General features: G+C 33.2%; 1 protein-coding gene across 2 annotated transcripts in view; it reads right to left on the minus strand.

Annotated features, from left to right (window-relative positions):
• The window catches only part of TAOK3 (TAO kinase 3), a 152,355-nt gene that overhangs the window by 45,851 nt on the left and 92,959 nt on the right, over positions 1–13,545 (minus strand). For both annotated transcript variants that reach the window (XM_023528253.1, XM_011355842.2), the window contains exons 9-11: positions 13,084–13,175; positions 4,521–4,614; positions 3,443–3,524 (exon numbers count right to left, since the gene is read on the minus strand). In XM_023528253.1, the coding sequence (XP_023384021.1) occupies positions 3,443–3,524; positions 4,521–4,614; positions 13,084–13,175 (268 nt within the window). The remainder of the gene's footprint in view (positions 1–3,442; positions 3,525–4,520; positions 4,615–13,083; positions 13,176–13,545) is intronic.

Below are 13,545 nucleotides of genomic sequence, written 5' to 3' on the forward strand. Positions count from 1 at the left end.
TTTTTTAAAAAAACCTATATTTAAAGAACTATTACTGACCATTTACTCTGAAAAATAAGAAAATTAGTACACTTACATTTCTTTCCTACCCCTAGTTTTTTTTTTTTTGGTAACATGGTTATTTTTGCATAGTTAATGTTTATAACGTTTACACTCTGTTCTTTAACCATATCAATGGTTTTACTTTAGTTTTATATTTAAATAGATTCGATGTGAAGGTTATATTTTAAAGTCAGGAAGAAAAATGTCAAGAAAAAATAGATTACTTAAAAATATTCAGGAACAACTAGATAGCCAACTAGAGAAAGAAAATTCCTTATAACAAATTTCTATATGACCTCCCCAAAAAAGTCCAGAATAAAGAATGTCAAAATAGGAAAAAAATTTTTACAAGATCTACTACAAATTAATAAGGAAAAAAACCGACAGACAAATGGGCAGAAATCATAGTCACAGAAAAGGAACTAGAAATGGCTTTTCAACATATGAAAGATGCTCAACCTAACTCATAATAAGAAACACAAATTAAAACTACAGTGAGAAAAGTTCCTCACTGATCTGACTAACAATTTCAAAAAAGTTTTGGTATTCATACTTTGTTAGTGGGACTATAAATTGGTGCGACTTCTTTGGAGGCCAATTTGGCAATATCTATTTAAATTTAAAATCCATATTCACTTTGATTAGCAATTCTACTTCTAGGAATTTATTCTTTCGATATCTATATACAGGTACAAAATGACACATGCACATGGATATTCACTGCAGCAGTTTGTAATAGCAAACAATTGCAAACACTGTAAGTGAGCTGGTTAAAAAGGTTGTGGTCATTATGAGAATATTATGGAGCCATTACAAAGAATGAGGTAGCCCGACATGTAGTAATACAGAACAATACCCACAACACACTATAACATTAAAAAATCAAGGTAAAAGTGTTTATAGTTTGTTATAATTGGTGCAAAATTTTTTAAAAAATTACTTCCATATACAAAAATATCTCTAGAAGGACATGCACAAAATTGGTGACAGTGGTTGCTAACTGTAAAGAGGAGCCTAGAATGATAAAGGAGTTTTACTTTTCATACTCTGCCTTCCACTGTATTTTTATCTTCTGAAACTTGTATTACCTACTCAAAATGAAGAATGTAGTCTCTTTACTTATGCAAAATAAATAACAATATGTATTTTTTGCCAATCTAAATTCTATTTCACTACCAGTTCTTTTACCAGTTTCTCTGGCCCCTAATTCATTTTTTCTTCCTTCTTCCTTCTTCCTTCTCTCTCTCTCTCTCTCTCTCTCTCTCTCTCTCTCTCTCTCTCTCTCGTTTAATCTCTAGATTGATTGAATTTTGCTATTGAACAATTTTTTTCTTAAAAAAAAAAAAAAGCTTTTAAGAAAAGAAAGTTGCCTAAAGTCGTGAGGCTTGAAAATATCAGCTGTCTTTATAATTGAAGAGCATCTTAGCTTGGTCACAAATCATTGGTTTTACATTTTCTTTTCCTTAGAACTTTGTAAACATTGTTCTACTGCTTTCTAGCTTTAAATATTCCTGAAGCGGTAAATCTGAAGCCAACTGGTTTTTTCACACCAAAATATTTTTTTCAGCTTGTTTGTATAAATCTCTTTTTAGTCTTAGAATTAAGCATCTTCACCAGAATAGGATTTGTTGATCACTGAAGATCAGTTTCACAGTCTCTTTCTTTAGGGCTCTGCTCAAACATCATCTCCATAGAAGAGCCTTCCCTAACTTATCTAAAACAGTAGTTCCTGTCCCTCATCCCTATGTCTGCTTTATGTTTCTGTAAAGAATTTACTACCACCTGATATTATATCATATTATATGTACTTATTTGTTCGTTTTTAATACACCTTCATTAGAATGTAGGTTCCATGAATACAGGAATTATCTCTTTCTTGTATACTATTATATTATTCTTGTGCTTAAAACAATGCTTGGCACACAGTAATCAGTAGATATTTGTTGAATAAATGGTGGGCTCGTTTGATCTGACCTACCAAATCAAATAAAGACTAAATCAAATAAAGTTCCAAACATTTATTTCCAAAAAGTTTTCTTAAGGTATATCTTTAAATATCTTCTGCTCCATATGTTTTCTTTTCTTCTTCAAAAATAATGGGTTGGAACAGAATAGATCTCCCTTGTCTTTCATATGTGTTATCTTCTCTATAATCATCTTTAGAATTTTTTCTTTTGCATTTAATTTTACTTCCCTAAGACTATCTACCATTGGAAATATCCTAAATGGATTAGTTTATTAGCTTGTTGCTTATGATTTTAATTGTTTCTGTTTTAATTTTTCTCTTCCATTTCTTTCTTTACCTTTTCTATTTGCTTTTTATATCCTTTTGTTGCATATTATTATAAAATTTATCTTGTAGTCTCTTGTAAACTAGAATCCTTGTAGTCTCTTCTTCTATGAGGTATTTTTCCTCCTTAATTTTAATACAGCCCATATTTATAATTTTTTTCCCCTTTATGATAATGCTTTTTGTGTCCTTTAAAAAAAATCTTTGCCTACTTCAAAATAATAAAGATACTACTTTGACTTATATAATCTGGTGTTTTGTTCTGGTTGCCATTATTCCCTGCAGAAATGTGGAGCTGTTGCTAAGGCAAGCAGAATAGTGGCCTAGCCAATGTATTCTTCTGTTATAAAGATCGCTGACATTTTTAAGCTTCATGAATTTAGGCAATGCAATCCTTCTGAATTTTTCTTAAAATAAACAAACAAAGAGTTGAAGAACATACATATATAAAAAGAAATCTGGATTATTTTGTGCCAAAGAAAAGATATTTATATTGTAAAAGATTCCCACATACTTTACTAATATGAATGGAACACATCACCTATGTATAAAATCTGTAAGAAAATGTTACATGAAAAGAGATGCTGAAAAATGAGATGTTTAAATCAAATGAATGCTGTTAACATGATACTCTTGACACCAACATGTATGATGTAATGTCATGTAAATGTCTGCTTATGTCTTTATCATATATCTTTACTGCCTGATGATTTGGTAACAACCTCAGTGAAAATCCAGAGCTGTCATTTGAACCATGGCAGATTCTGTCCTGAAAACACTGCATTAAACATTGTAATATCATACAGATATTAGTCATAGAAACATCACAATAATAACCAGAGCAAGGAGGAATATTCTTTGTAATAAGTCAAAAAGTGGTGTGGGGGCAAGAAAAAGAAAAAGATGGAAAAAACTATCCACAGGGAATATAGAATATATACATTGCTACAATCTTGCTATTTCTATGCCTAGCTACTATCTCTGGATAAATGACAAGGCAGTGTGTTCTAATCCAGTTTGTCATGATGAGGTGCTACAGAAATGATTTACTATATTCCACTACAACATGACTTTAAATCCCCCTCCTCGAATATAAATTTGAAAAATTACCCGTAATAGTTCTGCTGACGTTGGCCTTTCCTGAGGTATTTTCTGCAAGCAGTAATCAACAAATCTCCTAAAAGAGTCTGTCCTGTGTGTGCAAAAACATCGAAAGAAAATAAAATCAAGGTCTGTAGAACATATGGATTACTTAAAATAATTGTCATTTAAGGAAAATTTTACATTTTAGGAGGCTTTTATTAAAATATTTTTGAATATCAGGAGAGCTGGATCATTTTTAACTTTATGGTATCTAAAATTAATTCTTTTGGCTAATGAATGTGGACACTTCAAGTTAGTTAACACATAAATATATCATACAAAAACAAGATCAAATCATAACATCTATCACAAAGTAAAAAATACTAGATTTACATATAATAGTTTTATACACATTTTTCTCTCCAAAGGTGATAATTCTTATAAGTCTCAAATCTATATTCTTCATGACCAGTTGGTTACTCCTCCATCACTCAGAACCTACAACCAGGTGCCAAAACTTAAAGCATAAAAGTCGGAGAACCTAGGCACATGCTTCCTGGATGAAAATACTTCCTGTCTTGAAAATTTCATTTTGTCCACTCTTCTTTAAATTGTCCTTTTTCTGTAACTCTTGTAGCCTAAATGGTTATCAAAATATTCAGCAAGGAACATTACATCTTTTGAATAGATAGTATATGTTCTGCCTCAAACCATTTAAATACACACATAGTTAAAAAAAAAATGACACCTGGAAAAATAATGACATCGAAGAGGGTACTTCCTCTCTGCTTAGAAGTGATAAGAGCTGAGGTGACCAATACGAGACTGCCATGACTGAAGAGACTAGAGTTGTTAGGAAGGCAGCAGGGTGTGTTCTCCGTAGGATTTCAGTTGCTACTCACGTTAAGGACACAATGCAAGCCATAGTGAAGACAGAAATAAAAATGTGTATGTGTGTAGGCAGTTAATGCCAATGTCACTTTTTATAACTTTCAATGAAGAAATGAAATGCTTTCCAGGTCAGAGAGTTAAAATGAAATTTAATGAACGTGCCAACAACATATGGCGATTTTCTTAGAGATTTGAAATGATAGCAGAGTCTTACCATTCGTTAGACTGTAATGTTGGGGAGTCATTCTGGGCAATGTGATATAAGGCACTCATTGCATTCATGTTAAAGAGGGGGGGCTTCCGTTCCGCTGAAAGAAAAAGAAGCCCAATAAAGCAATTCTTGAAAGAAATCAGGCAGACAGAGAAACAAGGAACTATGAGCAAAGCTTTGCTGCTAAATCAATAGCTTGTTATTGTCTTCATGCCACATGATCAACTTACTTGAATCTCTAAGGTCGGCCCAGAATAGCCACTCAGGAGAAGCTGCTGGTCATCTTAATGTACATTTGCAAAGATCCTAACAGATCCATTTCAAGAGAGTGAAAGAAAAATTTCTTATCTTTTTCACATATCTTCAAAAGGCTAGTCTGTGCCTATCTTTTCACAATAGGTGTGAACACTGTGAATGTAAAAGGGGCCATGTAGAAAAGCTGGCAAGCTCGGGGGGCTGCCTGGCAGGCCTGACAAACTCAGTGACCAAAAGTAACCACACGCGATGACCTGGTTATGAATTCCTTACTGGATAGGTCATGGTGGGTAGTCAAGCCCCAGGCCCCGGCTTCCTTAGTAAAAGGTTATCCTTTGCCTGAAATGAGCCCTGTCCATTATTCTTGTGCGTCTAGGTTAACGTACCTTTGAAACGCTAGAATAATCTTCAAGATCTCTCGGAGGCTTAACCACTCTCAGAAGAGCAGGTTCACCAAAACTCCTCGTTATTATCTTGTTGCCCCCATAACATCTTTATTTACTAAAAACGTTATATGTTAACCATCCTGTGTCCACCAATGTAAAAGAAGTATGTATCTCTCCATTTTGCTTTTCATCCAATCCCAGAGATTTCCCTGCTTTGCTTTCTCCCACCTCCTTAATCTACCACCAATAAATTTCATGTAACCTTCCTTATGTTTTCTCCTTTGATTCTAAATGTATAAAAAGAACTGCCAAACTGCCATTCTCAGGAGCATTTTCTCAATCCATTGAGATCTTGCTTCCTAGTATGTCTTCAGTTTGGTTCAAACAAACTCTAATAAATTCTGTTCTTATGTCGACAACATCTTCGTGTATGTGTTTTAATTAAAAAATATGTATTCATTAAAAAAAATTTGGAAGGCACAGAAATGCAAAATGAAAAAAAGATTATTATGGAATGGAACATCTTAAACATCACTAACATAGTATAGGACATAAAATAATTAAATCCAATAGACACTGTTTGAAGGCTTATCCAGGCCAGAGAACTGTTATAGGTGGAGGTGGAAGGGAAATAGGAGGGAGAAAGAGGTGGATGAATAATAAAAAAGGCTTGGTTCATCCCATCCTAAAGAGAAAATCAGTGAATCAAGTTATTTCTTAATGGAAGACTGACTCCATCCCATCTCACCACGATCTCTTCTTTGGAATTTTATAGCTCTCTTTTACAGCTCATTTGGCATGTACTCACCTATTGCATTTACGTAACATACAGATTTTTCTTTCAAAGAAAATTATAAGCTCAAAGAACAAGATCATATAACCCAAATACTCTTATTCTTTTATTTATTCCCTGAGAATATGTAATAAGATGCTATTCACATATTAGGCACTCTAACTGTTAACAAAAGAAACAAGGTTCTGAGTATAGTTAATTCTATGCTATTTATTAGTTATTATGTCATAGGAGATAAATAACTATCTCATTCTACTGTGGCTATCCTAATGGATTCTTTATATAGTACCAGTTTGTAGTTCATAATCTGATCTCTGGTTTCATCAGAGCATCTTGGTTTTTAAATAAAGATTCTTCTAGTAACCACTTTTAACATGGTGAATCGGGCTTATTCTCTGCAATTCTAAGAAACAGAACAAAGACAAAGGACATAGTAACAGGGAAGACATTTTTACTCATAGAAGGAAGAACTTGAGAACTTGTGAAAAGCAGGAGTAGTATAAAACAAGACAAAAAAACATCCAACTCCCAACCTAAATGAACGATTTTGAAAGTAGTGAACTTTACATCTTTGGCACCGCTCAAGCAGAAGGCAACTATACTTACTCATCCATGATACTTTAGAGGGGCCTTTTATAGTCTTGACTAAGTGATCTCTGATACCTTGAAAATGTGTCTATGAGTCTACAAATATTTATTAATCTCTCAAAAGGATACTTTATACTTATCAAATAGTTAATGGTATTATAGGGACATGAATAGTTAACGAGTAGAAGTTTGAATACTGCAGTGTGGACAAATGAATTTATAGCTGTTTCTAATGTGGAAGAGAAATAACTGGTTTAGGTTTGTCTTATTTTTCAGGAGGCAGACTCTAGAAAGTTTCTTGAACTTGGATTTCAGAGAACTTCAAGTATTTAAAGCCATGTGGAACTAGGAATACATCATATAACCATCATCGGCTTCCCATCATCCTTAAGACAAAGTCCAGATCCTTAAACATAGCCTATTGGCCTTCATTAACGTAACCCTGGCTAGCTCCAGCATTTCATTCTGAGAAGCAATCCCCCTTCCCACCACACTACCCCTTCTTCATACCATCTTTTGCTTCAGAAGCAAGCTCAGAGCCTTTCACACATGCTGCTTTCTCGGTCTGGACTCCCCTCTCACTTTCGTTTCCTAAACTTTATCTGGCTAAGTCTTGCCAATCCTTCAGGTTTTATCTTAAATATAGTTTCATTTCTGTATTAATTTAATAAATATTTACTCAATATTTATTAATGCTTATAAGCCTCTCCTGAGCTCTCAAACTACGTTTCTCATTAGATATTATCATTGCATATTATATTGTCCCCTTCTATAACCTATGACAATCATAATTAATTATTGTGTAATTCTTTATTTAATGTGTGTCCTCTTTGCTAAACTTCAGGAGGGCAGGGACAATGTCTATTATATCATCTTTGAATTTCTAGTGCTGCACGCAGCATCGGTATTTATTTTTAGTGGCCAAAAATACCTATAAAAAAACATAAATGAAGGTAAGGCAAACTAAGGCAAAGAAGAAACTTTGTCAACAAAGAATCTTTGTGCAGAATGAAGTCACAAAGTGACTGAGAAGAGACTAAGTCTTGGGGCTTGCGTTAGCTACTATGTGATGGCTCCATTCACTATCAGAAGGATGGGAACCCTCTTGCACACTGGCAAAAAGTATAAAATTCGAGCTGCTCAAAAGAACACTGAACTAAATGTGCAAGAGACACGGGAGGGATAGGGGGCTAAAGGAAGAAGAAAACAGAAATTTAGAAAGAGGAGGATGAAAGGACAAAAACAACAACAAACCCCAATTCAACAGTGATAAGAAAGGCAGTGGCTCAGATCTGAAGCAGGAATGGGGAGTGTCACTAAGTAGCAGGTACTGTGTCAGTGAATAAGACAAGATAGCCGATCACACAATGGTAGAATAGCTCAAGGACAGAGAGGCACAGGACTAAAGGTATTCCAAACACAGCACAGCTCGCAGCTCTATGATCTGGGAAACGTTTGCTAAATATTAGTTTCAGATGGCCTCACATATGTTCAAGTCCTTTGCCAGATGCAGCACATAAATCCTATGAGTCATGGTTACAGGACTCAGTGCTAATCCAGAATACTACAGGGTAAGGTTTGGCAAACTGTGGGCCAAATTCAGCTAACAGCCCATTTCAGTAAAGTTTTATTGGAACACAGCCACACCCATTCATTAACACGCTGTCTATGGCTGTTTTAATGCTACAATAGCAGAGTTGAGTAGTAATGACAGAGAATGTATAGCCCACAAAGCCTAAAGCACTTATTATTTGGTCCTTTACAGAAAGTTTGTCAATCCTTGCTATATAATAGAATAATCTGCTTACAAGCTTTTACACAAACAGAATAGGAAGTGGGAGTGCTTTTGAAGCCACCTTGTGATAAGTAATTTGTATTCTCTCAAGAGAGAAAGATGGAAGTATTAAAAAAAAAAAAACTGAATTAAGTAAATTAAAAGAAAAAAATAGTGATTTCTACTTAATTAAATAAAATAATCAAGGTTTTATGGATGCTCCATGTGTGTTTTATGAGATCAACGTTCAGGAATCAGTTCAATGAAGCTTTTGGACACTGCTCTACTTGGCAAAGCTCATGTTAAACTGGAGCTCCTAGACTGAGCTTTATTTGAATAAGGAAGATCAAAGAGTGCCCCTGTCTTTAGACAAATACTTCGTGATAAGGCAACAGATTTCTTATGAACAAATGTAGCTGACAATCACATTAATTAATGATAGTAATAATTGCTACCAATTGCTACTCAATAATTTATTGAGTTCCTATTAAATGTCAGGCACTCTAGGTGTTACATATGTTATTCATAATTTGCACAACAACTTGGCAAGGTAAGCATTATTATTCAAATTTCCCAACTGAAGAAACAGAGGGTCAGCAAGCCTAATAATGAAGGCAAATCATGCAGTAAGCGGCTAAATTGGCATTTCAACCCAGTCCTGCAAAACTCCAAGGCCCATGTTCTTTTCACTAGGTCTCAGTGCCTCTTCAATAATCCTGTGCATTTTATAACAGATAGTTCTAGTATTTCAAAATGAAAAAAAAATTAGAAGATTTATAAGACTAAATAGCTTAACACTACAGCCATCACAGCATTCATATAGGGACAGATAAACAATGAGTGGCTAAATGTGGAAGAAGAAAATTCCAAGCAAAGAAACTATGTAACGACATTTATGTGTTTTGTGCCGCCCAGAGAATCCAAACATAGTCAGTTCCCTGTCAATGCTGATGGACCATTTGCCAGCCTCTACCATGATCTTTGCTAGTGAACTGAGCGTCTGTAGTTTAAACAGAACGGCAATGAATTAACTTCTCTTGAAGTAATGTTAAAAAATAAAATATCTAGTAACTGGGCAATTTCATTGTCCAAGTATTTTCCACAGATTCATACATTTAACTAATTTTTTCAGTGGAAGATCAATTCAGCAAAAGATAATTTGTAAAACAGGCTTAACCGCCTAGGAAATGTGGTGCTTGATCCAGGAAGGAGGCATGGTGCCACTAACATTATCACCTTCCTGCTTTGTGATGTTACCTGAGCAATTTGACTTACAGATTAGGGAGCTTTTAAAAAATATAAACTATTATAGAAGAGATATAAGGAAAAGGGATAACATTATTCAGGTACTATCTACAACTTTCAAAGTAATTTCAACATTAAAAGTATAATTTAAAATCATACTATTTGTGCCTGGAATTTCATTAAACCTCAAATACACAGAAATTTAAAAAAAAATTCATTGCTCAGGGTTATATATGCATCAGTTTAATATTCTTTCATATAAAAATATCCTTCTTTTAAATGCCAAGGAGATAGAGATATATGGTAAAGCTGTCAAAAAAGTACTTGTAGGTTTTATTACATTACCAGTATAATAAGTTTTGAATAATTGCTGAGAAGTTAAATGTCCTTGGAAACAATTTTATTTCATGAATATTAACTGAACATGTACTATCATCTTTCTCTGAACCTATGATGCTATTGACTATAAGATACACCACTATTTAAGATGCACCACTATTTTATGTGTAACTTAGGGAAAAAAAGGACAAAAACAGAATTAATCCTACATTGTAAATGCAATTAGCTGTTATTAAGCATTTGCTATGTTCCAGGCACTATGTTAAACACTTTACATATGTTATCTTATTGAAGTCTGACAATATTTATGATATGCGTATTGTTATTTTCACTTAGGAAAACTGAGGCTTAGGGAAATTAAGAAAATTGTCCAAGGTTTTATAGTCTGAATCAACATGTTACACAACTCCAGGAGATGTCATTTACATCCTAGACTACCTGAATGCCTACTGAAGTATGTATAGCCTTACATGGTGGTCCTGCCAGCTAAGTGTTGGTAAAACCAAGATTCAAATCCAGGTGCCTATTCTAAAACTTACTCTATACTGCTAACTCTGCTATGCGGAGAGTAGTTTTTTTTTTTTTTTTAAATAAGAGGAATATACATTTATTTCTAACTTTTAAAAAGTTAAATTTTTGATATTTCAAATACATAAAAATTTGCATAATATTATAACTGGCACCAACCACTTAGATTTATCATTATTTTGTCATATTTATTTCAGATATTTTTTCGTCTAAAAAAATAAGAAAGTAAATGTAACTCTGTTCATCTTCCTCCCTCTAGAGAGTTTACTATTCTTTTACATCTATGCTCTTATGTTTTATTTGTGTGTGTGTATATATATATATATATATACACACACACACACATACATATATACACACACTAATACATATATGCTGGTAAATAAATAAAACTGTTTATAAAATTTTCATAATTGGCATCATACTGTATACTTTTGCATCTTTCTTTGTTCACTAATTATTCAATGTTGTGATTTTTGAGATTTATCTGTGATAATACATGTAGATCCAGTTCATTTTTAACTGCAATATAGTATTCCATAATTAATTTATCCATTCTTCTTTGGATAAGAATTTAGGTTGTTTCTATCTTTCATAGCTTTTGCAAACAAAGTTGCAGCCTTTCCAGTGTACATTTTCCAATGTAGAAAGCTAAAGATTTCTCTAAGGTGTATAATTAGAAGTGAAATGCTGGGTCACTGAGACTGCTGCTCTTCACCAACTTTACTAAATGTTGCCGATTTGCACTCCAAAGGAGTTATACCAATTTTCATTCCTACCAACAGTGTTTAAGAGTTCCTGTTTCCTCACCAGCTCCCCAAATGTATTATCCTCAGACTTTCAAACTTTGTCAATCTGATAAGTGTGAAATGGTTTTAACTTGCATTTCCCTGATTGTCAATAGTATCTTTTGTTGTCCATTAAGGTTTCCTTTTCAATGAACTGCTTGATCATATACTTTGCTCACTTTTCTACTGGCTGTTTGTCTTCGTCTTTTTGATAAAGAAATTCAATAAAGGAATTGTAAGAGTTCTTTATAAATTCTGGACCAATGTTCTGTTGGTTAGGTATGTTTCAATTACTTTCTATTAGTCAATGGTTTGTCTTTTCATTTTTGTGTTTTACACAGCTTTATATTTTAAAGTAGTAAAAGTTACTATGTTTGTCATCATGTTTGTAATGTTGTTGAGAAAAATTCTTCCCTATACCTATAAAGGTATGCTCCTAGAGCAATAATAACAATAATTATACTTTTGTAGTGCCTATTATATGCCAGGCCATGTTTTAAGTGCTTTATTAATTCATTAATGTTCATAACGATCTCATGAAGCAGGTGCTATTATTATCTCTATTTTACAAATGAGGAAACTGAGGCATATGGGGGCTTTTCCTAAAAATTTTAAAGTTTTACTTTTTGCTTTTGGGAATTTAACATATCTGAAATTTATTTTTGTGTATAACATAAGCTAGGAATCTAATTTTAAGTTTTTGTCATATTATTTACAACGTCTTTTCTGTTTTATACCAAAATCCAACTTATACATGAGTTTGCTTCTAGCTTTTCTAGTCTGTTCTATTGGATATCAGTATTTCCCTGCACCAATACCATACTGATTTAATTATTATGATATGGATTTTGGTATAGTGATTCTTCCATCCGAATCCTATTTCTTCGAAATTGGTTTGTCTTGGCTAGTTTTGGCCTTCTTAATTTTAGAACTACCTTGTCAAGTTCTACATAGCATTGTTGGAAGTTCATCATAAGTCCTTTTTAAAGTATGCAAATATTTCTGATGAGTGCCACCAAAAATCAGTGTGAATAAATTAGATAAATTTCCTTTGCAGTGAAAGAGAGAATGATATATTAGAATCTGGAAAGGAAAACTACCACCTCAATATCCATTAATAGAGGGCCACTTAAATAAATTATAGTGTATCCATGTAATGGAATAACATGATACTGTTGAAAAAATGAAAAATATGTCTGAGTTACTAATATAAAACAGATCTCCAAGATGTCACAAAGTACAGAACACTGTACAAGAAAATCATTGGTTAAATTTACCAGTATACCACTGATAAAGGTAATTTTAAGATTTATTAAAATTCAAAATATGTAACCAGAGAACAGAGAATCCTTGGTATTTTAGATAACTTTAGATAACTGAAAAAACATTTGGGGAACAACTTTAAAGCTGGGGTTACCTTCTAATATGAAGGCGTTTGGGGATTTCTCTATATATGGGTCAAACACAGTTTTTAGAGTCAGGTCTTTGATAAGCCTATTATTTTCTCAAATTTCCCTTAAACAAGTTGGAATGTAATCAAGTAACAAATAGTACAGGAAGGAAGGACACATATTACTACTCACAGTATGAAGAATGGCTATTTTTCAAGCAGTTAGTCTTACTATTGTGTATTCCCACATTTGTTAACTGCCACAGCTGCTTAAACTTTTACTAAAATTACTAAAATGAAAATGTAGCAGAGAAAAAGCAATCTTCTGATGTTATGCAAGAGCGTGAAAGAAAAATAATAAATTTATATTATCTGACACACTTATATCAGTAACTCATTAAATAATGGCTGGGTGAATGAATTAACAATCATAATAAGGAATGATTCTCAAAAGTACAATGAAAAGGACTCTTTACTCACCCAATTCAATACAGGTGATCCCAAGTGACCAAATATCAACTTTCCCATCATACTGTCCTTCATCCATAGCTAAGATCACCTCTGGAGCCATCCTGACAAACATAATGTGCAAAGCTCAAGTTATAAATTAAAAACTAAATTCACCTAATAAAGCGACTCAATGAAATAGCTAGCTGTTTTTGAGGGTGTTCTAAAATTATGTCTGATGAACATATTATTTCCTTATACAAATCATTTGGAAAAACACTTCAAAATGTAAATAATGTATTTAATAATTTACATGAACGATAGATTATTTTCAAGAAATCCTGGTTCCATCATTTCCTATGAGGTTGATCTTGGGTAAGTTACTTATCCTTTCTGTACATCACTTTCTTCATCTGTAAAATGGAGAGCATTCTAGCAGCTACCTCAGAGAGATTTATAAAGGATTTATAGGTATGAAATACTTAAACAAATTAC

The sequence above is a fragment of the Pteropus vampyrus genome, unplaced genomic scaffold (assembly GCF_000151845.1).
Source record: "Pteropus vampyrus isolate Shadow unplaced genomic scaffold, Pvam_2.0 Scaffold23, whole genome shotgun sequence".
NCBI lineage: Eukaryota > Metazoa > Chordata > Mammalia > Chiroptera > Pteropodidae > Pteropus > Pteropus vampyrus.